General features: G+C 43.7%; 1 protein-coding gene across 2 annotated transcripts; it reads left to right on the top strand.

The window, feature by feature from the left end:
* Window positions 1–272: 272 nt before the first annotated feature.
* On the top strand, window positions 273–27,621 carry SCYL3 (SCY1 like pseudokinase 3). 2 transcript variants are annotated; one of them, XM_054980012.1, is made up of 14 exons: window positions 273–351; window positions 3,496–3,717; window positions 5,312–5,497; window positions 6,688–6,801; window positions 9,645–9,701; window positions 13,350–13,452; window positions 14,358–14,469; window positions 15,560–15,637; window positions 16,792–16,931; window positions 18,121–18,308; window positions 19,145–19,316; window positions 24,311–24,472; window positions 25,326–26,047; window positions 27,294–27,621. In XM_054980012.1, the coding sequence occupies exons 2-14, from the start codon at window positions 3,553–3,555 to the stop codon at window positions 27,354–27,356; spliced, it is 2,262 nt and encodes a 753-aa protein (XP_054835987.1). In that variant the 5' UTR covers window positions 273–351; window positions 3,496–3,552; the 3' UTR covers window positions 27,357–27,621. The 2 variants fall into 2 exon arrangements, with proteins under 2 accessions (XP_054835987.1, XP_054835988.1); XM_054980013.1 differs by having other exon boundaries at window positions 280–351; window positions 3,512–3,717.

Raw genomic sequence — 27,621 nt, 5'->3', positions numbered from 1 at the left:
ATTGAATTACAGATTTTCTGCAGGAGCAGATGCTCCCCCCACCCCCGCTAAGCCACACCCCCATCCGAAAATGAAATCCGCGGGGAGGTGGGAAGCAACTTTAGCATCGTTTAGAAAAGTAGCGGCATTAAACCGCACAGGGAACACGCCTGCCTTGCCAGCCTCTGTTGCCCTTATCCAATATGGCGGGGAATGCTACCGGAAGGAAGAACAGAAGAGTCTGTCGAGCCTCGGCAAGACTCTATGGTGACTCAGAGCAGGAAGTTGCCCTCCCCCGCCCCGTTTGTTGTGGAAGCGGCAGACGGAGGGCAGCTGGGAGCCCTCTTCGTATCCCCCTCAGTGGGGCAGCAGGTGAGCAAAGCGGGAGGTTGGCTTAGCCAGGGTAACCCAAGGCCCGCTCCCTCTTCCTGTCGCGGGCGGTTGTCCGGCGGCTGACCGCTGTCCCCTTCGGCTTCTGTCAATGAACCACATCGCGTTCGAAGGCCGAAGAAGCGCGTCCGCGAGAGGCAAGGGGGTTCAAGCGAAAGTCACGGCCACATGCAAATGAGCATGCAAATCATAGCCCACTAGGGGGCGTGGCCATGCAAATTCCGGCGGGGGTTTTTTTGAAGCCGGAACAAGAATGATTCTGTGGGCAGGCTGTCTAAATGAGATGGTTTAATATAGGGTTGCCAATTTCCAGGTAACACCGGGAGACACGGAATTATAACTGATCTCTAGTCCACAGGTATCAGTTCCCCTGGAGAAAATGGCTGCTTTGAAGGGTGGACTCTATGGCATTATAACTGGCTGAGCTCCAGTCCCTCCCCAAATCCCGCCCTCCCCAGGCTCCACCTCCCCCAAATCTCCACGTATTTCCTAACTTCATGCTGGTAATACAAACACAAACGTGTTATAGGTAGAGTTACCAACCTCCAGGTCATGGCTGGAGATACTCTGGAATTACAACTGATCTCCAGACTGCAGAGATTAGTTCCCCTGGAGAAAATGGCTGCTTTGGATGGTGAGCTCTATGGCATTATACCCTGCTGTGGTCTCTCCTCTTGCTAAATCGCACCATCTCCAGGCTCCACCCCAATCTCCAGGAATTTCCCAACCTGGAGCTGGCAGCCCTAGTTATAGGTGTTCTGCTGTTATATGCATACATATTATAGCTATATTATATTATAAATACATTGTATACATGCACATGCTGCTCTTTCGGCTCTCCCCAAAGTTGTTTAAGCCTACCTTTGGAAAAGAGCTTGGTGAAATATTCCGAGCATGGCTGCTTTGGGTTGAGACTTATTCTTTTGGCATTTATGATCCTCTGTCTTTGTTTTTATTTTTGCAGTTGGTAGCTTTTATTAGCCATGATGACTAAAAGCGGCCTCTGTGTACAGAAGCAGTAACTCCCTAAATACTTGTGGAGGGGCTGGCAAAAATGTAGGGGGCTTTGGCCTTGTTTTGTCCTTGTAGTCCTGAGAGCATCTTTTCAGCCTGGCTGTTGGTGAAATGGGATGCTGGACTGAATGAACTATTGTTGTGATCCAGCAGGGCTTTTGATACGTTTTTAGTAATAATGCACGTATTGAGTGGGTGATATGCCAGAATGTCATGAAGGCAGCAGAAGCTCTGTGGCATTTGTGCTGCTCCTGCTTTGATTCCATGGTGATGGGGTTTATGATGTTTCCCCCATCTTCCTATGTGTGTACATTACATCTGTAATGCAGCCCTTCATGCATTTGATGGAAGTGGGCTTTAATTTGTAAAATATGTGTAACAATAAGCCTTTAAGGTGCTCCCTTGGTTGGTTGGTTGCTTGATGTGTGTGTGTGGTAATTTGCGACATCCCTAGAAGCTGGGTCAGGTAATGAAGTGCAGAACTGAGACTCCAGAACTGTCACTTGGGGGAAGGTCTTTCTGGTTGTCGGGCCATCTCTTTGAAGGATGTCTTCACGGTGTGTCCAAGTGGTGTCTTGCAGAAACAACTGATTAAAGATATGTCTATTTCTGTGCCTTAAATTCTGCTAATAAAGAGGAAAATATTTATTCTTGCATTCAGACATTAAAAAATCTCATTGCCTGATTGTATCTCTATAATGTTTTCTTTGGGTAAAAAGGATTTGTTAGCATCTTGGATTTGCTATATTTTGTAGAGGCTAGTAGCTTTCATGACTATGCAGGTGAAATCTAAAACATCTGCTGCTTTCTGAATAGGTGGTGGTGGTGGTGGTGGTGGTAGGCAGACATCAGGGCCTTATCCAGAAAAGTTTCCCATTTTTATCAGGACTTTCATACGGACTAGTGGAAAAGAAAAACAGCCTGTTAAATGCCTGAAGCACACCACAGTCGCACTGATGGCAAGAGGCGGACACATAAATGTCTTGAACCCAATAGAGAGCTGCTTCTGTTGTCTTCTAAGCCAAGAAGAAAGGATGAACTTGTGCAGCCTATAGGGATAGAGGGAAATTTCAGCATTAAGCTCAAGAGACAAATCCACAAAGGATTACACAGGTTGCTTTGAAAAGCAAATAAACATCAGAGAGTTCATCAGCCATAATATAGTCTACCAAATGGTTTCGAATAAAGATTTTCTTATCGACCCAGTTTTCAGCTCTTTTGTCATCTGTGTTGAGGTTTTTCAAGTGTTCCAGTTTATTTCATGGTTTATAGCTGGGGCATACATTGAGAAATCCAGGGTACATATGCTCCTTTAACCTGTTCACAAGCAGTGCTCTTTTCTAAGCAATGGACTGCCATTTCTCATCACAGATCATGCTGTAGGTACAACCAGATTTCTGCTTCCTGAGGCTATGAAAAAGCAGAACCTATACTAAAGATGAACCTGTCCATGTGTACTTGCAGCGCACAGTGGGTGTACTTGCACCCACAACTCTTAAAAGCATGTGATTCAGTTTGAACTTTGACAAGTGCAAGCTCAAGACGCTAACTGGACTTTGAACCTTTTGCCCCAAGAACCTTAATCTCCCCATGTGTCAGCACAAAATCCAGATTCACGTATATGAGATTATTGTGTTTTCCTCCATGCTTGTAGTGAGGACATTGTGAGGAATTTCAAATGAAAGCTGTTGGCCTAATTTGAAGCAGTTTAGCTTAGCACAGCAGTACCTTCCGGATGTTCAAACCTTCACATGGGAACATTCTGTTTCTGCCTGTTCATGGGCTTTTTCTGTGGCCGCTTGGATGTTTTTGGTTTCCTAGGGAAAATTAGAAGATGTACGTCTCTTTGGTAGTTCTGGAGAGCTTGTAAAACATCTTTTTAGAAGATACTTTGGCTCTTCAAGATGAGTGTTTTTTGTGGGGTGTGTCTTTGAAGGACAATGGTCTCTGTAGGATGTTACTATTAGTTTTGTGCTGGTTGCTTTAACTTTGGTGTTAGAATATGTTATGCTGGTTTTATTGCTCTTAGCAATCTTGTGCCCCCAATTATCTGCGAGGAAGGTTGGCCTTACACATGCATTAAATAAAATTTTAAATAATTTCTCTTTAAAGCCTCTTTTGACACTAGGGAAAAAAAGCCCTTGCAGAACAGCTTGAGTGTACAAGGTAATGGGCTCGGAGAACAGCACTTTAAAGCGTGATGCACTGGAAGAGCCACCATTTACGTTGCCCTCCGGAGTCAACATTTACCCAGCAGTGCTTCAGCGTGGCAAACTTGCTTCCGTGTTTGTGTACAAGAGTGAGAACGAAGACAACGTTAACAAAGCTGCCAAGGTATATTGTGTTTTATTGTGGAAATCTTATCCCCTGGAATTATAATAGCTTCCTGGGGATACTTCAGAAATGGCTGGGAATGACCCAGGCCTCTTGTTTCTCCCTAGCACTGCTTTCCCCTCTTGAGCCAAAAGAAAAGGCAGGTAGTACCTGATGCTATCAACTTCAGCACCAGTCTGTTCATTTTCCACATCAACGCCAAACATGAGCTCTGCTGAAAAAGTGCTGTGGACTATACATCACTTTTAACTATTGAATACCCTTTTAGGAAAAAATGTGTGATCGGAGCAGACTACTCATACGCTGTCATCTTTGGTATATAAGCATGAAACATAATGAATGAAGAAAATTTCTCAGTGTTCTTATGCGAAAGCAAAGGAGTAAGAAAAAACAGCTATGAAAAAAATAAAGAAAAAAGAGCTGATATGAAATTGCTTTTGCAGAAAACAAGTAGACGCCTATGAAAATTCTCAGAAACTTACCGTGTTAGTCTGTAGTAGCAAAATCGAAAAGAGTCCAGTACCACCTTTAAGACTAATCAACTTTACTGTAGCATAAGCTTTCGAGAATCACAGTTCTCTTCGTCAGATGACGCATCTGATGAAGAGGACTGTGATTCTTGAAAGCTTATGCTACAGTAAAGTTGGTTAGTCTTAAAGGTGCTACTGGACTCTTTTTAATTTGGCAAAATTGCTGTATTTTGGCAGACTTGCAGATTCTGTTCTCCAAGTCCACATTCATGATATTAGGGCCATAAGTGGTTTGTACAAGCCCTAGGAAATAGGATATTTAAAACTGGAGATGAAATAGTTCATGGAGATGATAAGAGCTGGTTCCTCAATTACGGGAGATTTGGAGAACTTTAAAGAATGGTCTGACTTTGGCTTCAGTCTCCTCTACATCTGTGATGGAAATTAGGACTATAGATTGTTAGAATTTTTCTGTTTGGGGGTTGTTTGAGACATGAGGCTAAAACCTGGTTTGGATATGTTGATAGGAAGCCTGACTTGGGGTGGAGGAAGGAGACTATCTTATTTGATCCTTTATTAGTCTTACAATATTGCTTGTCTGTCTTCTCCCTGAGAGACTGAGGGTAGGTTGCACAATCAGTTAAAAACCATAATAAAAACATCCTCAATAAATACCATACAAATAGCAACAAAAGAGATTCCTGTTGCCAAAACTGCATTGGAGAAAGTAGCAGAAGTTCAGATATTCATAAGGATTGTTGCCTGAGTATCTCTGGGTTATCTAAAAACCAGTGGACTGAGTGGTTTCCTGATCTCAGCTGGCAAGCCGTTCCTCCAGATGGGGCCACCAATGAAAAGGATCTGGAATCAGCAGTAGCTCTCTTCACTTCCCTGCAAGGTGGGATCCTTAGCAGATCTTGTCCAGCCGAGTGGAGCTGCCATAGGAGGGCTAAAATTAATTTCATCCAAAGCACTCAGATAAAAGGAATATTCAACTTACGTAGCTAACAGGTCATGTCACGAAGGTTTGCGGAAAACCTGGCCCTTTTCACTGTTGGATGTGTGTGATATGTAGTAGATACCTCATAATGAATGGGGTTTTTTTTAATTTGCAATTTTTAAAGCACCTGAAGACATTACGCCACCCTTGCCTCCTGCGCTTCCTTTCTTGCACTGTGGAAATCGATGGAATCCATTTGGTTACAGACCGTGTGCAGCCAGTGGAGAAGGTCCTGGAGAACCTCTCTTCTTCCGAGATATGTGCTGGAATCTATGATGTTTTGCAAGCTCTTGTCTTCCTCCATGATAGAGTGAGTTCCCCGTTGTCACGTCTTCAGTAGGGTTTGTGCCAAGAGGAAATAGACGATGGTTGGGAGGGGAGGGGGCTGGACTTTTTAAATAAGATGTTGTCCTACTAAAATCAAATCAAGTGAAGATAATGTAACAAGACCAGTGGACAAAGTAAACAACTGGCCTGCTAATAGATGGCAAGAAGAACTGAAAGCAGATTCAACCTTCAGAGGCCTCATTCAGTCTTCCATGATGTATTTATATCTTGCTCTTGCTGCTTATAAAGTGGCAAGGTTTGGCTTGTTATCGTACGAGAACCCCTTTTGCAGGCCTGTTGTAATCTGTTCCAAAAGTAAGACAGAGTTTTTTTATTATTATTAAAAGCCCTGCTTTGAGCATACAGAGGAATTTTTTTTTGCCCAATAAATTGTATACAGATCTGACACTTTTGCAATTATGTTTGTGTTCTTTATTCTGAAGTTAATATTTGAGGGGTTAAAGAACTTTGAATTATAGGGTGAGGTGCGATGAGCAAATATTTCAGCAGGGAAAGGTGTGAGTAAGCGAGGCAGATTTATATATTCACAGGTGAGCATAAGGAGTCTTGGAACGAGGAAACGTAGCCGTGCATGGTGTAAAACATTGTGAAATGCTCATTCCTGAATTTGGGAAATATGTTTCCTCTAATAAAAAGAAATCCAGTTTTAAAGGTTCTGCTGAGATGAATACTCTTATTGGCTATCCTATCAGCTAAATGAGATGGTTGAAGGAAGAAGCCAAATAGAGACGGCCATCAGAATATATCAACCTGGTGCTTTCTGAACATTTTTTCCTTCACATACCTGGGATTTGGGTTTCATAGAGCATTTCCTAAGATCTTTAAAATGGCTCCAACTGTGTGGTTTGGTCGATTGGGGATGGGAGATCTCAAGCAGGAGTGAAGAGAACAGCATGTAATCTACTCTCTTTGTCAAGTTGTGATATACAAGTAATAAACTGACTTGTGCTAGTTAAACTTGGTGTGGCATAAATTTCCTCTCCTTGCAAGAGCTCTCTGGAGGCATATAAAATTCCTCTGTGGTTTTGGAAAATCTCTTCTAGAATCTCGTGACACCTAATTAGTACTAACGAGTCTTACTCCAGCATCAATTCCCAGCCTCATTGTGTCTCTGTGTGTTTTCTTTTTTCCTTTTTTAAAACTATCTTTTAGGGAAACCTAACCCACAACAATGTCTGCTTGTCATCAGTGTTTGTGAGCGAGGATGGGCATTGGAAGCTAGGCGGCATGGAAACGGTCTGCAACCAGAATGAAGCTACGGCGGAGGTAAAAAGCCAAATCACCTCGCCTTGTCTAAGGTGGGGGGAAGCATTTGCTGGTTAAGTCTTCTGTGTCCTGTTCAACCCCAACTGAATAGTTTGGCATTAGTTACGTAGAGTACGTGGGCTGAATATCCAGCTGCATTGTCATCTTAAGGAATCTGTGAATAATGACATTTGACTACTTTGGGAGCTAAATAATCCACAATCAAGAAGGCAGCTGGTTTTTTGTAGGCAGCAGGGGGCGACCATTTAATAATGTTATGATTTACGAACTTTGGCATCACCTTTTGTTCTCTTCTGCGATGGTATCTGCCTTTTCTGAAGATACTTCTCTGAAGAGAGTTGAAAGAGCATGACCCATCAGTGGACCTTGAATACAAAATAAGCCACATTGGGAATTCCTCCGGTGGGGCTTGCATAGGCTTGGCTTTGGACTCTTACCACTCAAATGAGGAGCTGTGAAAGCTGCTAGAAGATGCATCTCCCAGAGTGTTATGTATGGAATCAGAGGTGCACCGTTTACACAGTGGAGGAACTGAAGAGACTGTGTTTGGAAGTGCAAATGTATGTGTGCACACGTGCACAATTGAGAGTATATTACAAATCCATATTCCTCAAGAGAGCAAATGGTATTGTGTTTGTGAACAATAGCTAAGAGATATATGGTTAGGGGAGGGAATGCAGTGGTGTTTTGGTGAGGGTACAGTGAGTAGAACGACACCTTTGTGCTGTTCCATATGGACCTCAGGCTACATAGTGGCAAGCAAATTCCCCAGTCTCTGAGACATCTTTCCTTCCTCCACTGGAGAGTTTAAAATCTCAGTAGAAGATCAAGCCAGAAATAAATTGGGCCCTTTATTTCGCACGCATCAGCAGCATGCAGCCTGTTGCCCAGTACAGTATTAAGGAGCCACATGGAGTGACTTTTCTCCATTTTGATTCTCGTATAATACCAAACCATAGTTTAGCTTGGTGGGCACGAGTTTTGTGCACTCCCTCCTCCCTTTGCATACTGCAATTCAGTTATTTATGCTTTAGCACAAGCTACAGTTTGTTAGCCATCACTTCTGAACTGGTAAATTATTATCGACTGATTCCCGCCCCCCAGAAGCAAATTAGAAAACCTTAATACTATGGTTTGTACCCCTTGTTTGGTGAGAAGCACAGGACATAAGCTTACATCCAGATATTACAACAAGCTGCAGTTTGTTGCACAAACCCTAGTAAGTCTTTCCAGATGTACCTAACAGAACACAATTTGCTTATAAATCCCAGTTATATCCCTTTCCTTTCTTCAAGAAGAATCTACACATGCTCTTACAAGTTCCTTTGTGTGGCCAGACTGCTGGTAATGCACACTACATGTACAGGCCACTTATTGGCTAGCTGCAAAAATTGGAATGCAAACTGGGTGGGGAAAGAAGCCTTGGGCAAGCCAAACCTCCTCTCTCCCTTGCACCTGTCTGAGGATAGTCAGTCTCCCACCCTCCATACAGCTGCTTCACCAAATCCCTAACCATTTTTTTTAAACTCTGAAACAAAATAGAAAACAAAAGCTTGTTTGGGCAGGGGGCACATGACCAGATCACTCAGTCACTTGTTCCTGACACACAAAGGCAATTTTAATGTTTGTGGGGAGGAAGGCAGGTGGGTCGTGAACTGCTTTGGATTGTAACAGTTGTTTAAGGGAAGCAAATTCTAATGTGTGTTGGCAAACGGGGTAAAAACATGCGTTTAAGAGAGATCCTTTTTCTTGCTACCTTTTTAATTGTTTCCTGGAGTTCACGGTCCTGTTTGATGAATCATTGTTAGCAGAGTTTGTGTCCGGGAGGGATGGAGGGAGTGTCCTGGGAAAACACCGTTGATAGCCTTCCTGCTCCAGCTACATCCAGCTTTCTGTCCTGTTGAGTGCTTTCCACCCCTGTATGAAGGAGACTGAGACAGATGGTGCCTCTGAATAGAGAGGGATTTCTTCATTCAAGCATCATGACAGTGCAAATCATAGTTAACCCACTAGGTGCAAGCTGTGATTTTGAACCCTGGTTTAGCACCGGCTAAACAAAACACAGTTGCATATGACATTTGAACCTCGCACTGAGCTACAGCTTCCCCAAACCATGGTTTATCATGACACCTGAAAGCAACCAGTTTGCCTGTTTGAATGTAGTGGGAAACTATGGCTTGTACTAAATCAGAAGTTGCTCATCAGCTCCAAGGAGGCAGCAAGTGAGCACAAGGGATTGTTTCTGTAGTGCCAAGCCTCAGGCTTGGATTTTCATCAGCAGAACAGGAATTCCTTATCAACCACCAAAACCTACTGCTGAAGCCCAAAATGTGCTCCCCAATGCTGTTCCTGAGGGATAAGGGACCCCAGGAGCAACATGAGGACAGGAGTTGGAAAGGTCTGCAGTGGAAGGGGGAAATTGGCAAAAATAGCACCTCTTCATTGGTAGAAATTTTCTGCTGGATCCAACCCATGGCTTGGTATTATGTGACAACTGAGGTTCTGTACTGACACCTTAAAGAAAGCTAGCTCTTAAGGCAGCAAAAGAGAAAACCACAAGGGTGGCTTGTTTTCCACTATTACTGACCACCTTGTTACAGAGTTCTATAGCACATTGCCTGAAGAGCACCCTTCTAGGCTTTGCACTCTAGATGGCTAAGGAATAGCTAATACTTTACTTGAGAAAAGGTGTAGGAGAGGAAAGGGTCTGCTTTTGGTTCTTCGGACGCGTCTTAAGGTGTAGGGTGATGGGAATGCCGAAGACTAGCAATTGAAGGCTTCCACTGCATTTCACATAGTGTTGTTCGTTGCTGAAATCTTTCTGTTTCCTTCTCTACCTGTAGTTTCTACGTAGCATTGAGTCAATACGAGAGAAGACCGGCATCCCACCTGAAGAGATGGTAGGTTTTCTTGGTTGCTTACGCTGGAAAACTTGACTAAGGCACATTTAGGAAACACTTCCCATTTATGTGTGCTTAACTTGAAGCGGGTAACATACCAAACACGTTGTTGCCTGCTGTGGCCCTGCAGTTTAGAAGATATGCTGATGAAGTTGCTGTGTCATTTCTGGGCTGAGGCTGCCCATGAGAAACCGTGTGATAATTTAGTGAGTTATACCCGCAAAAATGTTGTATGTGCATTTATAGTGGATTAACATCTAGATTCGGAGTTATAGGTACTTTACAATTGGCATTGGTTAAAACAAGATATTCAAATTACATAGAACACAAAAAGCGTCAACATTCCAGTAGCAACAATGATAGCCAAAGCAAGCCTTTCTCACCCACCATTAAAAGCCTGGGCAAAGTGACCTGTTTGTACCTGACACATTAAAGGTCCTGAGTGCAGGCACCAGGCACATGAGCAGAGGGCGTTGCGCAGGCCAGGTACTGCTGTAGAATCGGGTCTTTCTCTGGTAGCCCCAAATCTTGTTTCAGAAGGTGGGGGAGACCCAAAGCATGAACACAGATGAGGATCTTAATAGACAAGTTCCTGTGGGAGCTGGTGGTCCATCAGATTAGGACCTTACAGGTCAAAGACAGTATTTTGAATTGTGCCTGGAAATAAGCAAGTGATGAATGAAATTCTTAGAGTAGTGGGAAGATACACGCACACTCCTGCTTAGCTCAGTTATCTGCTCCGCTGCTTGCAGCATCTAGGTAGTCTTCATAGGCACCACACTGAGTTTATTGCACTTGATTTGATCTGGATGTTACCAGAGCATGGCTAATGAAGGCTGGAGCTGGTTTTTCCAAGAAGGGCCATAGCTGGTGCCCCAGGCAATGTCAGTGACAAACACTGTGTAACAGAGGACATTTTTTGCATGCCACTGTAAAGCAGGACACCGCCCCCCCCCCCCCACAAGCTATGAACCTGATGCTTCAGTTGGGAGGGCAACCCTGTCTAAATCAGACTGGATCTCATTTACTTGGTCATCAGTGTCCCTGACCACAGCCCCTCCATTTTGCCTCTCACTCCCCAAAATCTACTCTGGTTTTTGCACTTAAATTTTATGGTAAATGTACTGGCTAAGTGCTGTAATAAAGAATACTACTATACTACCACTCTGGTTTTTTGAAGCATATTTATACTATATTTTAATAAGTAAAAATATATAGTTTGTCTCTGGTGTCCGTTTTGTGGCATGGTATCTTTTCCTAAGCATTGACAATGATCTTGTGGCAAGGAATAATCATCTGAACTTACCTGCAAAGTATAGGTCTTGCTATTGGTGACAAGAACCTGTTGGCAAGACCAAGAGTCCATCTTATCCTAGGATACTGTTCTCAGCAGTTGCCCTCTGTGAAACCCATAAATAGGGAATGAAGGCAGCAGCCCTTCTCTGTGGTTTGTCCTCAGCATCTGGTATTCAGAGGTGTACTGCCTCTGAACTTGCAGGTTACACTTATTAGCCATTGATAGACCTTTCCTCTGTCAGTTAAGTCCTTTTTCAAACATATTGATTCAGACCGTGCTATGGCTTTGTACTTAAGAAGAGATCCATGGGCAAAGGAAAAAACTTTCATCTTGATGAGTTGCCCACCTTGGACTTTTCATGGGAAGATTTGAATGCATTTACTCCACGATTGTTTAATATAACATCTTTGTGTCCATTCTATGCATGGGCAGGCACTTGATACTAATTTGTTATACTTACAGGGCACTTTGTATGAAATTGCTGAGGAAGGCCCTTGGGCTGAAACGTTTGTTCTTGTTCTACACACATGAAAAAAAATGTATAATAATACCTTTATATTTGAAAATTGTCCACTTGAATATACAGTGGTATGGCACTAATCTGTTGAGCCATTGACATAGTTATTTTTTCACTTCTGTTTGTTTGATTAAAATACATGTCATATTGATTTGTATTATTTTCAGAGTTATATTTTGTTATTTTGATGCAACCTCTTTGGTTACCATTCTTTTGTGGGGTTGTTTTTCTCCCCTCCACAAACTTACTGACTTCAAATGGTTTATAAATAAACTAGCTATAAAAACTTATTTCTTCCATTGTGAAAACTCTCTATTAATTCTTGTCCTCTGCTTCTTGGTGGTTAACCTCACCAATCCAGAAGAGGGCTTTTCCTTATCTTATGACTGTTAAGCTTTCTTAAGAACTTTTAATGAAGAGCTTTGCCAAAAGCCTTTTAGGGGACTCAGTATATAATGGCTACTAGATGAGTGGCGATTATTGCCTATCTGTATTGTGGACACTCTGAGAGGATTGTACTAAATTGGTGAGATTGGACTAGGGGTGTGTGATTCAGTATATTCAGTCTGAAAATATACCTGAAAATATACCTGATCTTTATTTTGGGGGTCTATTCTGCTGGGATTAATAATAATAACTGCGCTTATATACTGCTCTTCTAGACAGATTAGTGCCCCACCCAGAGCAATGAACAAGTTAGTGTTATTATTATCCCCAGAATACAGCTGGGGAGGTGGGGCTGAGAGGAGTGGCTTACCCAAGGCCACCTACTGAGCTCATGGCAGTAGTGAAATTTGAACCAGTAGTGCGCTGATTCACAGCCGAACCACTTAACCACTGTGCTACAGCAGCTCTCTGGTTTAACTGGTTTTATTGGGCTTTCTTGGTTCTTTTGGTATGGAGAGGCTTTTGGCCGATGATTGCTCTTGGGTGTTTCATAAAGGCTTTTTGTCTTGGTGAAAACATTCAATTTTTCCCCTATAGGAAACAATGGAGAGTAGCTGGGAACACCTTTTCAGTGGTCCATAGAATTGGACCTCTTGACCCAATCTACTTGAAATTGGGGGGGGGGGTTGTCTTTAGACAAGTAGCCATCACTCTGCTGCAATTTTGATATGATTTGCATGAAAAACAACAACAACACTCTGTAAAGATTCCCCCATAGTGAATAATGGACCTAGTTAATTTTAGAATCCTGGGGGGGGGGGGAGATAAAATACAAAACTGGTATGAGAGGACTCAAATATAGGGAGTACCGATATTTATGACCTTCCCAGTACCCAAATCTGAAAAAAATACCATTTTTTAAACGGCAAATCCTTAGATAGGACTTTCCGGGAAAGCACTACCGTTTTCATCCTAAGCAGCCCTCTCCTTTCTATGAGTTAGATCCAAAGCTTGGTTTTTGCTAATGGAACAAAACTTCCCTGCCTCCCACTGAGTTCCCTGAAATGCTGGGGGGTGGGTGCTTTCTAGAGAGATTCTGTGTGCCGGAGTTTAGACCAATGAGACAAACTGATTTTACAACAGTTTCAGTTTACAAACATTATATTGGAAGAACACTGAAAAATGAATGTATGATAGCTATATGGGGTGTAGGAGCAGTTGTATAATTGAAGTGGGACTGAGTTCCGAGAAATGCATTTTTTAAAGATCATGATGCTAGACAACACAGGACATTATTAGGCAACTGTATTGGGCTTGTTTGTGACTTTTTGGTTACCTTGTTCACTTTCAGTATATGTGGATTGAGAAGGCTGTGTGTTTAAAGCATGTGCAGAGAAAGGGACAGGGGAGTTCCTGAAGACTAAGCTACTCTCTTCTTTTACTGTAGCGTGCCGACTTCCAACTTCTTCCGGAAGGCCAGGGACATGCCCGGGATGCCTATTCATTTGGTGCAATGGTTGAAAACTTGTTGACTTATTTAAATGAAGAGGGTAAGAATCCTTGAAGAGAAGAAATGGTATTTTTTTCAAACAACTAACACCAAGTTTTCCATGTTGCTGATTTTATTTTACCGAGTTATTTTTGGTGTATGCGGGGGAGGGGATTTATACTTGCAAAATATTCATTCCAGAGCAGTGAGTTGTCCATTTTTTTATTCCTCTTATATCCAGACTTGGAGGTGATATTGAAAGAATATTCTTCCATGTATGAAACAAGGCATCCTGAGTAGTGTTTTAATATAGTTTAAAAATGGATATGTCTGGCACGGGGACAAAATCCTGCCACAAGGATGGTGCTGACTTAGACAAGGTTCCTCAGGAGTTTTGCTTTAGTGAGCCTGACTGATGGTTCTCTTGAGAATGAAAACTGACTAATAAGTAAAACCATAGTTTGCTATCTGAGATTATATTCTCAGGCGCATCCAAGAATCACATGTAGAGTATAGAAAAAGAAGCACACACACAGAGTAAGCTGACACTTTCTCTGGAGAGGTGCCATAGACATTTCCAGATGAATAAATTAGGTAAGGGATTTATATCAACAGCATACACACCTGGATTGAGGTCCTTTTAAAGCGAATGCATGTAGTCTTGGGTTGACAGTGGCCCACCAAGTGCTGTTCTGAAGGTCTGTAGTAGCCCTATCAAAATGATAGCAGCACCAGATGCTGAATTATTTCTTTAAAATTATTTCCCCAGAAGCTAGGACTAAGTCTTGGAGGGGGCTAACGTTAATTCTACTGTGTGCTGCTCTCCCTTTCCTTTGGAAGGGTTTTACTTTGTACTTGGATTGTCATCTGGTCTGGTCCACAAGGTTTAGCCACTCTAGGAAAAAGACAGAACATAGAAATGTCCTTTCACTCATTACTGTAGCTCTGATTGCTGCTCTGTTTCAGTTTCAGAGGACGTTCTCTGCAGCTTTCAGCATACCGTGCGCTCTGTGCTGCTAAATCCAGATCCAGCGTGCCGGGCTCCACTGTCTAGTTTCTTGTCCCATGAATTCTTCAGGTGAGCAGATTGCTGAGGGACATGGCTGCTGGCTGTGTATATGTGGTGAGGGATGGGGATGCCTAATATGGGTTATTCCTTATGTGAACTGATGTAGCCTTTTTGATGAGATGACAGTAGTAAAATGGCTGACCACCAAGACTGGAACACTTGCCTTTATACTGCAAATGTGAGTGCTTCAATTTTTAAGGAAATAAGGCTCAGAGAAAATCTGAGGGGGTAGGTTCATATTCTTCTCACCCAGTAGTCATAATTTCCACAACAAACAACAGTGAAAAAAGTATATACTTTCCAACCTTAATTTGCAAGAAGAGAAATGTAGTATTCTGTCTCTGCATCTACATTTTAAATATCATTGGCCTGTAGGCTCAGAGAAAGACATGCAGTCCTATTTTAAGGATAAAATGCTCAGTGCATAAGCCTTCCCAGTTTTATCCTTACCCACCAAATACTTTTCCAAGCAATAAAGGTCTTAATTTTCCAGAATTTAGGATGTTCAGCCTGGGGCTGTGGTGAACTTCCGAGTGATTGAAGTTCCAAAGGTAGCCAACAGCCACACATTGTCTGTGTGCACTCTTGTGCTGTTCGCGTTTGGTATACAGCGGCTGCTGCCAAACGTCTACAGTCCCTGTAGTCAGCCAACATCAGCATGGACAGGAGCTCAAATGTCAAGCCTTGTCGGTTAAAACCAGTCACACAAGCTGTTCCCAGGTGGAATCCAGATGACCACGTGAGAAACCTCAGTCACAGCTGAACAACTTGTTTTTCTTCTAGCCACCCACCCTAGTTGAGCAAACAGCCATCTTCTGCACAAACTGCACCTTCCGAACAGACTTCAAGGTCAAACCCTCCTTAAGGGAGGCTTGGAATGGCCTGGACTTTCAAGTCTGTGTTGGTGCAGCATCAGTGCCAGGGTACCCGGAGCACGAGAACATCACATTTTGAGGTCCTCGCTTCCTCACATTTTATTCTGTTCAGGAGTTTTTCCTTTTTTAAGGTATTGACTTCCTCTTGCAACCAGAACTAAGTTCTTGATGCTTAATGTATTTATATCTATTTTAATTTAATTCCTGGACATTTTAATTTCCAGGAATGATTTTCTGGAAGTTGTGAGCTTTCTGAACACTTTAACATTGAAAACAGAAGAGGAAAAAACTGAATTTTTCAAGTAAGTTGAAAATGTGAACTATTTGTGTGTGTGTGTGCATGTTAATTTATTGCTAATCCCCCCCTTCTGTTTTCAAATGGTTTTTAACAAGTATTTTCTCTGTTAAAAAGGGCATTACCTCTACAATTTAGTTTAGGTGCTTAGATTGAAACAAACGCCTCATGAGTGCCAAACAAATGCCGTGTTCGCTTTGTGTGGAAAGCCATTGCTTTTGCATCACAAAAGCATAAAATATGTACACAAAATGTAGGCATTCAGTAAGAGAAGCTAAAGGAATCTTGGAAGAATCCCTAGCTTATAAATGAGCTATTCCTGGGGAAATGTTCCAAGGCAATAGAGTCCAGCTGCAGGATAAGGCCCACTGCTAGTGTGAGATTGCAGCTGGCAAAAAGGGATTCCAGAACTTCTCCAGGTACATCTGCTGTAGCATGCATCTGTTTTCACTTCACATAATGGTATGGAATGAAGGCCAGCATTTGTAACGAAGGAGGGATGTAGAAGTAGCTGCAGCTGCAACAAATGTCAGGATTGGAAAACGTCCACACGTGAATGCATGTTGTACATGTAGAAAGCCTAGCTTCAGTACTTGGGAGTCTTGAAGTGCTGGAGAGAGACTGCAGATCAAAGTAAACAATGGTTTGGATCCACCAAGAACATTAAGGCAGACAGAAGGGATTGCCATCTACGGAGTGTGACCCCCATCCTCTCCCCCTTCCACTAGGGTCCAAAGAGCAGGGAGGGACAGAAGAGCCTCAAGAACAGCATGAGGAGTCAGAGGACTGATGATGGAGGGGCGAATTGGTGACACTCCCGATGTAGAAATTCTCTGGTGGATCCAAAGCAATACGTAGGAGTTTAGGTAGTCTGTTGGTTAGACTTTGTATGTAAGTAAGTTGTGTATATTGTAGAAAGGCAACACAGCCATTCCTGCTTATGGCCTTTCTGTGTTCTCTCTGTAGTAGCCTTTATCAGCAGGAAACTTTTGCACTTCTCTGTTTTACTGTAATACTAGACAACTGCATGATTTTGGGAATATGTATATCACATGGGCACCCATATAAATAGCCAAGACAAAAAGGAGGGGGGCTGAATGGTGCACAACTCCCACATTAGGCAGTAATGGAAAAGGCTGACCATCTCCTCTTGTCACACAGATTTCTGCTGGACAGAGTAGCTGGCTTGTCAGAGAAGCTGATCGCTTTGCGGCTGGTCCCTCTCTTGCTCAATCAGCTCGTCTTTGCTGAACCAGTCGCTGTCAAGAGCTTCCTTCCCCATCTCCTGGGCCCAAGGACAGGTTAATATTCTTGCTTCAGAATAAAACAAGAGTGTGAATTTAGAGGTACTGGATGGGGAGGTACCCACTGTAACCTCTGCTTATGCGTTTCTGGACTATACAAGAACAAGATTGCATTCCTTTCTTTAATTTAGTAAGATTGAAAGCTATTGATTGCTTTGTGCAGCACATCACTTTTTTATGGGAATACCTTAAACAAGGAATGGGGAATCTTGGCTGGGGGTAGAGGGGTGATGTGTGAGCACAACTCAATGACTGAAATAATTAACTAACCCTCATTCTTACAGAAGGGGAGAAGAGGGAGGAAAGGGGGGTTGGAGGTAACAAAATGCATTAAACGACTGGGGAGATTCTGCGAGGGGTGGAAGAGCAAACAACTAAACCAGCATGAAAGCCAGCATGATGCTGCGGTTGGAGTGTCAGACTAGGGTCTGGGAGACTCAGGTTCAAATCCCCACTGCCCCATGGAAACCTGCTGTCAGAGCTCGTCTTGCATTCTCAGCCTCACCTATTTCTCAGGGTGGTTGTGAGAATAAAATGGAGAGGAGAACAATTTTAAGCCACTTTGGGTACCCATTGGAGAGAAAGGTGGTGTATAAATGAAGTAAATAAATGCTTTTATTTATTCATTCATTAGGAGAATGGACCCCATTTTTTTCTTACATGGGAGCGAGAGGGCCAGTTAAGCTGATGAAGAATACTAACTAATGATACAGGAACTGGCTTCCCCAGTGGAAACATAAGCTGTGCTATACGATTGCCTGCAGATTGAGAGGGGTGGGAGCTGCCGTGACCAAACGCTGCTTCTCCTTCCCTTCTCATCTGATACCTTGATGCTCTTGTAGACTTCCGTATTGTCCTTCAGTCCAAAGGGTCTGACCAGCCATGTCAATAGTAGTCAGAAAGATAAGCCCTCTGGTCCCTATTGCCTGCCTGCCTCATCCATTCATGCTTGCGGTTGGGCTTTGCATCTTGATAAGCACAGGGGTGGGGGAAACCATGACAAAGCCTTCAGTTGCTTTTAGTTTGTGCTTCCAGTTTCTACATAAACAGGGGAAAGAGCCCAGCTAAAAATAAGATCTGTGTAGTTTTCAAAAGCTTAGATATATCTAAACATCTGTGGCAGCAACTTTTGAACGGCTAGTTTCACCTTGGCATCACGGTGACTCTCCAACTTTTTCAACCCTAGATAAAGTAGGTGAAAATCAAATCAACGGCCTGCTGTCTCCAGCGGTGTTCCAGACACACGTCAGCCCAGTGCTGCTGAAGCTGTTTGAGGTGCATGAGGAGCACGTGCGCATAGTGTTGCTGTCTCACATGGATGCCTATGCCGAGCTGTTCACTCAGAAAGAACTGAAAAACATCATATTGCCACAGGTTAGTATGGAGTGTAGCTTCTCAAGCGCCAACTTCTGGGGAGGAGAAACTTGAGATGGCAAAAGCTGTCTAAGTGCATACTGGGCAGGATCCCACTGCAGACTCCCCCTCGTGTCATTCCTCAGGGTCTCCTGCCCGCCACAAGCAGCATTCCGTGGAGAGCAGCGGGCTGCAGTGGACAGGAGGAGGCCAGACTGCTCCACTCTGCCACTGGGACATTTAGTATGGATTGTGCCCCTTGTCCATCTCCATGCAGATACAATTCTGCCATGGGCCTTTTGGGTTCCACCTGTCCTCCTTTGCTTTAACCAGTTCTCTTCACAGCTTTGATAGTGGGGACAGTACGTATGTGCTGACATCTTCTTTTGCTCTTGCTGGTCAGTCTCTTACCCATTTGGCTGATAAATGTTACTTGTTGGAGTTAGATTCCCTCACAGTAAACCTCCTGTCCCATTTTTTGCGCCTCTTGTGTTCAAGATCTCTTTGTTCTGCAAGAATCCAGGATGCTGAAGGGTTGCCAAATACAAATATTGAAAGTACTTCATCTGTATTGCACTTTTCTCCCCAATGGGGAGCTGAAGTGGCTTACAACATTCTCCCTTTCATCCTCAGAAGAACCCTACGAGAGTAGGCTAGGCTGAACATGTGTGAGTGACCCAAGGTCATCTAGCAAGTTTCCATGGCACAGTGGAGATTCAAACCTGGGTCTTCCAATACTAGGACTTTCCCCAAATGGTTGGGTTTTATGGAAGGGAATGATGTGAACGGATAGCAAGTGTGTAGCTTCCAGACTGTGTGGGAGCGGGACCGTGGTTGACAGCATATCCTCTTTCTAGGTTTTACTGGGGCTGCGTGATACCAGTGATGCTCTCGTGGCTGTAACACTGCAGAGCTTAGGAGTGCTGGTCTCTCTGCTCGGACCTGATGTTGTCATAGGGGGTGACAGAACAAAGATCTTTAAAAGTTCGGCACCGAGTTTCACCAAAACCGCAGACCTTTCTCCCGAAGGTAAGTGAATTGAGTGTTGAGCTTGCTTTTAAATCACATAAGCTGGAGGTAGGGCAGCTCAGCCTCATAGAGCAAGGTGAAGAGAGTGCATCTCAAGCTATGAACTTGAGAACCACTTTTCAAATGCAGCTGCAGTTTTGCTTTCCAGTGGAAAGCACCCAAGACAGTTATGCTGTTAGGAGTCTGCTGGGAATAGGTGTTGCCGCTTTTAGATTCGGGCTTTCTCCTTGGGGGTGCAGAAGTTGTTCAGGTGACCAGTGCTTAGCATAGGAAAACTGATGGCATGTGGCTTGGAACGTGTTGTGTAGTTGGGACAAAGCCCCTACCATCCAAAAATACAGAGGAGGGCAACCAAGACAATGAAGGGGCTGGAGCACCTTTCCTATGAAGAAAGGCTGAAGAGTCTGGAACTTTTTAGTTGGGGGCGGGGGGGGGAGGAGGCTCCTAAAGGGGAGTGTGATAGAGGTTTATAAAATGATGCACAGGGTGGATAAAGTGGATAAAGAGAACTTTTTCTCCCTCTCCCGTAATGCCGGAACTCGGTGGCATCCGATGAAATTAATGAAAAATAGGCTTGGACAGATAAAAAGGAAATACTTCTTTACTCGAAGAGTAATTAAACTGCCAGTGTGATGGCCACCAGTATAGATGGCTTTAAAGGGGGGGGGGGTTAAGCAGATTCATGGAAGATAAATCCAACGATGGCTGCTAGCCATGGTGAGTAAAGGAAACATCTGTATCCAGAAGTAGGCAACATCAGATAAGGGCCGTGGCCTTGTTCATTGGCCTCTGTGTAAAACAGGATGCCAGACCCAGCAGGGCTCTTCTTATGTTCTCATCTCAGGTCATTACAATCTCTGTACGTCAGTTTCCAATAAGATGAGCAGGTGCTAGTTCTTCTTAGATTCTGTGTATCTGTGCACACACCAAGTCATTACAGAATCAGAATTGCAGCCAATTGTCCTTTGATCCCCAAAATCTTCCTGGTTTTTGTTTTGATTTTAAAAAGGAACCTCGTACTTAACAGTGTGAAAGTATATGGGCAGCAACTCCTGGGGAAGCTAAAGAGGTGGAGGCACGTTTGCTGGAAGCCTGCGCCCTAGATCTGGAACTTTTAAAGGTCTTGAAAGGTCTGCATGGCTTGGATGGTTCTTCCAGCATTGGGATTGAGACGTGCAAACAGAAGCAATCTTGCCTCAAAGGGCCATTTCTGGAAAGATGGTAACACTTTGAGCTTGGAGTCCCCCTCTCACCTCGGTTGCAGCTTTCACCAAAGAGGAGATCTCCCTTCAGGCATGGCAGATGCAGAAATGGCTGTGACGGACATGGCTTCATCCCAAGTCATGAGATGCATCAACCTCTTAACCACCTGTTGCCCCTGTGGTCCTGCCAGCATACTGTATGATGTCCACTAGAAAGGTTGCCATGTTGAAAACTTCATGGAGTCTGTTGGGCACCTCATCTGAGAGACGTTCCTGCTGAAATGACCTCAGCCAACCACCAGGGAAGAGCTGATGCTTTGCTGGTGACTGTGATGTTGGATTCATTAGCCCCGCAGAGGAAGATCTCAGTTTTGTAATCTCTCTTGTCCTTGGGTGTGGCATCATCATTAGGAGGAAGATAGGAGTCGTCTCCAAGGACATCTGCCAACACAGCCCTCATCAGAAGCACAAGAGACTTAGAACTTGTCACAAACAGATACATTCTCTCTCCTGGTCCTGATTGGCCACTCTAGTCTCCTTTTAGGCCAGGAAGTAAATATGAGCTCAGAACTCAGGAGCGTAGGCATAGCTATCTGTGATCTGTATGTTCTAGACACTGGTGTGTTTTGGAGCTTTTGAGTTATTGGATAGAAGATGTGGTCTGTAGCTCCATGGGCGACAGCACCTTAGGGATACAGTTGGGTGTGGTGTTGAGTCTGGCAGTTCTCCTGACTCAGTCAAGGGACTGCTGTCCAATGCGGGGAGAACAGTCTCTCCTTTCTGTACTTCATGCAGCAGTAAGCACCAATGCACCTGATACTGGAGGCAGAGAAAGAAAGAATGCCTTGATAGGCAGGTTCTGCCAGGTGGAAATTAAGTGAAAATAGTAAAATTTGTTTGGTCCACTTTAAAAATACAGTAAAAATTATTGACTCTATCCAGAAGCCCATATACTGGGTCTGTTTAGGGAAGCCATTCTCATTTAACCAGTGTCTGAGAAATACATCTCTCTGATTCAGATTCATTTGGTCTATGACCAGTACAGATCTCTCTCATTCACAGGTGTGTGTACAGTGGGGCTTTCAAGATTTTATTGTGGTCACAACTCTTTGTCACAGTACTAATGAGTAGGGTTTCATTCAAAGAAATCTTAGGCCATGTGTCATGTGAGTTACTTTGTTAAAACTGCATAAGCATGCATGTGAATAAAATAGTTTTGAAGAGAAAACATCCTTCATTTTTAACTCACGTACGTATTGCAGCAGGCAGCATCTTTGAAAATGCCTTCCCTCTTCTGTGGAAGAAAGAACACATCAAGACAATGTCCAGCAAGTTTGGTTTCTGAAAGTACTTGAATTCACCTTCTTTAAAAATCTGCCATCTTGTTAATCAGGAACATCATCTTAATTATTCCTGCCAATTAATCAGCTTATCACAGCCGTATTCATTATTAAGGTTTAGCCTCAGGATGCTATTGGAGCAGTTTTATGAATGACTCAGTCAGTGAGGCCTGATGCAGGAGACAAACTGCTTAGAAATATGCAGCCCCAGCTACCAATGGTAGCCTACATTACATTCTTCAGCAAGGTGTTTGTGGGGGTGATGGCTAGGGATGTGCAATCCAGATTTTGGGAAGAATTAGGTGATCTAGCTAGATCCAACTTTCCTGAATCAAATCAGAGAAGCCGGGATCTGGTAAGGGAACCGAGATCTAGACCCCCAGATACATTTGGGTAAATCTGGGAAATGTGGCTTCAGCCTCCGACGGGCTCCTTCCGGGGCTTCTCCTGCTTTTTCCCCAAGAGGGGAAGGGAGGAGGAGTGTGAGGCAGGGAGGGGGAAGTGCCAATTTGCCAATTTGTGCAGGAGCTCTCCTTGTCTGCCTGGCTTCTGTGACACTGGCTCAGTTGAGCCAAGTTGCAAGCGTTTCCCTTGCTTCAGCTTGGTTTGGGTGGAATTCTCTGATTTAACATGATTCTCTGGTTCACTTTGGATCAGGGGGGAGGGGGGGTCCATCCATTCCTTTGATTCAGTTTGGTTCTGTTGGGCTTTCTCTTGCATTTGGTAGTGTGCCTTTGGTTACCGGCAGTATTACCCTCGTGTGTTTCTGCCCGAGAGCCTGCTTGGAAATGTTTTCCCCATTGGGAACAGTGGAGTTACTGAAGGCACCTTCTTCAGGAGCTCATAGAATTGAACCCGGGGGGGGGCAATCTTCCTGAAACTTGGATGGAATTTAGAGGATGTAGATTTCCTACAAATTTGGTGGAGTTTGCTTGAAAAATGACCCTCCTCACCCTCCAGATAGCCTCAGATAGTTTTTCTCATAGGGAATAATGGCCAAATAAATCAGGGATTCTGTGATTTGTCTTAAACAGATCAGACAATCTTTCCTGAATTTCAGGAATCCTGGATTTTTTTTTAAGATCCCTGAAACCTGGATCTGGATTTTCCCTAGTAATGGCTAAGCGGCTTCAGGCAGTCTTCGATAAGATCAATGACCCAAAACGATTCAATCCAGATTTACACCTGTGTATGGGACGGGCATGGCCATGTTCACCCTGTCTGATGATGTTCACCAGAAGACTGATGGGGAATGTGTCCCTGTTGATTTTCCTAAATCCTTTGGCAGCCTAACAGCATGGGCGATGTACGCATGTAATAACTGAGATTGTCCAAAGGTTTGAAACAAGGAGTGGATGTTACTCAGCTCTGAACATGTGCCTGGAGAAGGTAATGGGACGGATGAGGGCCAATAAACTGCAGCTCAGTCTAAAAAGGACTTGAGTTACTGTTGGCTATCAGAAAAGCTGCTTGAGGACTGACAAGTCAGCCTGTCCTAGGATGTGGTAAAGGAACAGGTTCATAGCTTGGGTGCACTGCTGGATTCTGGCCTAGGGTTGAAGTCTCAGGTCTCTTGGAGCCCGTAGTGCTTTTCATCAGCTTCAGGGGATTACGTTATGGCTATGGCCATTCCTCAAAGTGTGATTTTGCCACAGTCAGTCACGATCTGATTGCGTCCAGGGCAGATTATTATAATGCACTGTGTGGGGACTGCCTTTGTTTAGGAACTTAAAAGAACCTGTAATAATTTTTAACTGGTCCAGAATGTGACAGCTAGGTTATTGTCAGGTGGTGGATACAGGGATCATATCACCTGTCTTGGAAAATGTACACTGGCTGCCCATCTGTTTCCAGACACAATTCAAAATACATGTTCTTTTAAGTTCCTGAACAACTTGGGGCCAGGGCTCTTGAAGGGCTGCCTCCTCCAGGTATTCTTCAGCCTACCTTTTCTTCTTTGCCCCTCACCAGTAGAGGTGACGCAAGTGACAACCAGAGACAGGGTTTCTTCAGTGGTGATAACCCTCCTTTGGAACGCCTTCCCTCTTGAGGCCAAAATATTTTTCTTTGCCCAGACATTTTAATTAAAGGTATCTATTTTTTTTAGTTGTTTTATGGTCTGCTCCTAGCCAGAATGTCATTTTAGACTGCTGGTTTTTTTACACCACATTTATGCCCCAGCATGTTTTTTACTGGCCTGTTTTTATGTACTACTTGTTTTTGTTCTGAGACGCCTTGAACAGGTTCTGGAGCGGTGGCGTACACATTTTCTTGTGCCACAAGATTGTTCAAGTTTGTACTGACAATATGTTTAAAGGTTATATTTTCAGAGCAAAGGCCAGGCAGTTTCTCTGTCGGAATAGCATTCTGCCATCCTTTACATCCTCCCAGCTTGGGAGCTTGATGGGTGGCATTATAAAAGTAAGTATATTTTGCTTGTGTATCCTTACAGAATCTCCCACTCACATATTGAGCTGCCAGAGTAAGCTAACCTATAAGCCCCTGCAGAATAATTCTTCAGGTGTACTCTTCAAGTGCCCCAACTCTGGAAATGTGTCCTTCAGCAACAAGAACCATGTGCCAAGGCAAGACTCTCATGCGGCCTTAAAGAAAGGTAATCACCGTACCCTTTTAATGCTTCAACTCTTGTGGCTAAAATGTTCCAAAGCTTATGCTGTATCAGCTGTTCCTGAACTCTATAGCACTAAATTTTGCCACTTAAGATGGAGATGCCCACTTTCCACTTAATGGCGCGTTTTCTCTTAATTATTCAGCTGAGGCTGTTGAAACCAGGCTAGAAATTAGGTTGCCCTCCTCAAAACTTATGGAATGGCCTATCTGAAGACATTGTGAAAGCTCCCATCGTTCTCTCTTTCCAGAAACTGCAAAACCAAATTATCAGGAAGGCTTTCTTACACAGGTAACAGGACTGTGCTGTAAGGGAATGGTTCAGATGCACTGGTACAGGTATAGGGTCTGTAGACTATATTACTGTGCACTGTCTGTTGCTTTAAGTATGCTCCTAAATAGTTCTGCATTTGTTTAATATACCAGATGGCTTATGTTGTGTTTCAGCCTTATTTTTCTCAGTACTGTATTGGATTTCTGCTATCCTTACACCTTATTGTATTGTTTATTGGATGCCCCAGCCATTGATCATACTATCTTACTCTATGTAATTTGCCTTGAGTCTCAGTGAGAAAGGCAGACTAAAATAAAACTTGATATCACAGGTTGAGTGAGCATTTGGGGACAAAATGCCATGGGGGTACCAGGGAGGGGTTGCAGCGAGGAGGAAAAAATGGGTGAAATCATCCCTTGGAAGCAGTTCAAAAGGGGCAGCTAGAAGAGAAAGGCAGGAAATCATCTGCTTTTGGGAGCATTCGTACTCTTGCACATGATCCTGATCCACGATAGGATTTTCAGACTTGTTTCTTGAGCAGGTACCTACTGTGTGTCTTCCACAGGGGGACAAGACTCTTTGCTGTCTTTAAATGGGATTCCTGGTGGATTGAATGCATTGAGGAGTGATGGTAGCTGCTTGATGGGAAATGAGAAGACAACGGAGGATTGGCCGGACTGGAGCGAGTGCGAGGAGCCAGAGACTGAGAAAAGCGCAACTATCAATGCTGAAAGGAAAGAGTTTTGTGCCAGCAGGAGTCCCTGTCCTGCCAACCATCACGCAGATGAGAAAACTTTGGCTGACGTGTCTTGTAACCCCACCTTCAAAAGCTCCTCAGGAAATAGTGCCAGTGATGTGGAGTCTGCGGACATCACAGAGCCTCAGCTCCCCGCCCATATGCTGGAGCCCAAAAGAAAATGTAGGACTCTGCCATCAAATTCCTCCTCAGGGCCCAATAGCCACCATGATGGCTATGGCCACAAGGACCTGCAGGATGAAATCTCCAAGCAGCCCAAGGCATCGTATCTGGAAAGGTCTCCAAAGCAGGAATGTGGTTTAGGAGAGGAATTCACGATCCAAGTGAAGAAGAAAGAGTTGCCTGACCCTGAACTGGACTGGTTTGCTGACATGGTGCCAGATATCAAACCTTCTTCAGCACTCCTGATTCTGCCAGAGCTGGGGCCCTACCCTGTTGCTCAGAGCACCTTAGATGCAGCTTCCGGCAGTGTGGGTGATGCTCAGAAGGTGCAGTTCTCTTCCAAATTTGCAGCTGTTGCTGTTACAGAGGTGAGGATTTAGGGTTAGTGTTCTTGAGGCATGGCACTCCACTGCTGCACTCAGATTTCTCTCTGTTACTGGACAGTAAGTGATGTTGCTGTCTCCTCCACCTACACTGGCCAAACTAAGCAAGAAAAGGAACAATACAAGATTAGGGCAGCCTGTCATGTGTAGATGGCGCATAGGGCTCTGGATAACAAAGTTTTCCAATAATTCTAGAATAGTTTCCACCCACCCAAAAAACTGTCATGGAAAGAGACCATAAAGGCTTGGAATCTGGCGATGACGCCTGTTAAGACTTGCTGTGTGCCCCCATACCCCCACCTTACACTGCAAGCAGACTATTTCTAAGACGATGCAAAGGGACAGGATGGCCGGGGGTGGGGGTGTAATATTCCTCCAACACTGTGGTTCAGCATCTGCTTTGCATGTAGAAGATCCCAGGTTCAATCCCCAGCATCTCTAGTCCAAAAAATCAGGTAGTAGCTGAACTTAAGAGCATCGCTGCCAGTCTGAGTAGACAGTACTGACCTTGAATGGTCTGACTGAGCATAAAGCAGATTTATGTGTTTATCACTATAAGGCTGAATGTCTGCTTTCCGGTTTAACTTCAAGTTGAAGTACAGTGCCACAGGACTCTTTGAACTCTCAATGTCGGTACACACAGTTTGTGAAAAGTAGGATATGAGATTGACAGTTCTTGGATATGCCATGGAAACACAAGGTGGATAAAGGAGGCAGACAGTTTATACTACGTGTTGTATACTACGTGTCTGTACAAACTAATTCCAGACGGGTAGCTGCTTAGGCAGCAACAGCAAAATAAAATAGAAGACCACTGACACTTTAAGAAACTAGTAACTTATGCTAGCATAAATTTTTGTGAGCCAGAGCTATCAAAGGCTGCAAACAGCAGTAAATTCACTGAGTGCATTTTATTTTTTCTCAGTCTGGCATCTCTTTGATCTCTCTCTTCCCCCTTTCAGCCTTCCTGTTTGCAACCTATGATATGCATTAATTGACCATGTAAACCGCATGCTTCCGATGAAGTCAGCTCTGGTTTACAACAGGTTATGCTGGAATAAATAAACTTTCCAAGTGCCAGCAAACTCTTGCTTTATTTTCTACAACCAAAAATGCCTTCCCAAGGTAAATCTGCTGTGACCTGTTCTTTGTTTAGCTTTCCTGGGCACAAAGCTAATCAGTTTTGCAAACAAGACCACATGGGATTCTAATGTTTATATCATTATTGCAGGTGGATGATGTTGGCTGGGAAGAAGAGGAGGAGCTGAAGTGGGAAGAGGAGACCAGCTGGTGATACAAGATCTTTGCTTATGCTGGCATGAGCTGCTTCTGTTGTGTTCTGGACAATTTTTACTCCAGAAGTAGCAAAGGACTTGGGAGTATTTTCCCAGTTGGAATGAGTATTTACTTTTCTGACTTGCAAGGAAGGCCTGCTGCCCTCAGTGCAAGAAAAAAAAACAGCTCTTGGACTGAGGTGATGCATTGAAGATTGACAGTTTTATCTCTTTGGAACAGTTGTTTGTGAAGAACACTAGGAAAAATAAATGAATAGTTCATTA

Source organism: Eublepharis macularius, chromosome 5 (assembly GCF_028583425.1).
Source record: "Eublepharis macularius isolate TG4126 chromosome 5, MPM_Emac_v1.0, whole genome shotgun sequence".
In the NCBI taxonomy this organism is placed as follows: domain Eukaryota; kingdom Metazoa; phylum Chordata; class Lepidosauria; order Squamata; family Eublepharidae; genus Eublepharis; species Eublepharis macularius.
Note: the sequence above shows the minus strand (reverse complement) of the source record. Positions and strands in the feature narration are given on the sequence as shown.

Coding starts and splice junctions, on each gene's coding strand:
- SCYL3 (XM_054980012.1), top strand. CDS start 3,553: ATGGGCTCGGAGAACAGCACTTTAAAGCGTGATGCACTGGAAGAGCCA. Junction 5,498..6,687: donor TTGTCTTCCTCCATGATAGA/GTGAGTTCCCCG, acceptor ACTATCTTTTAG/GGAAACCTAACCCACAACAA. Junction 16,932..18,120: donor TCTCCTGGGCCCAAGGACAG/GTTAATATTCTT, acceptor TTTCAACCCTAG/ATAAAGTAGGTGAAAATCAA.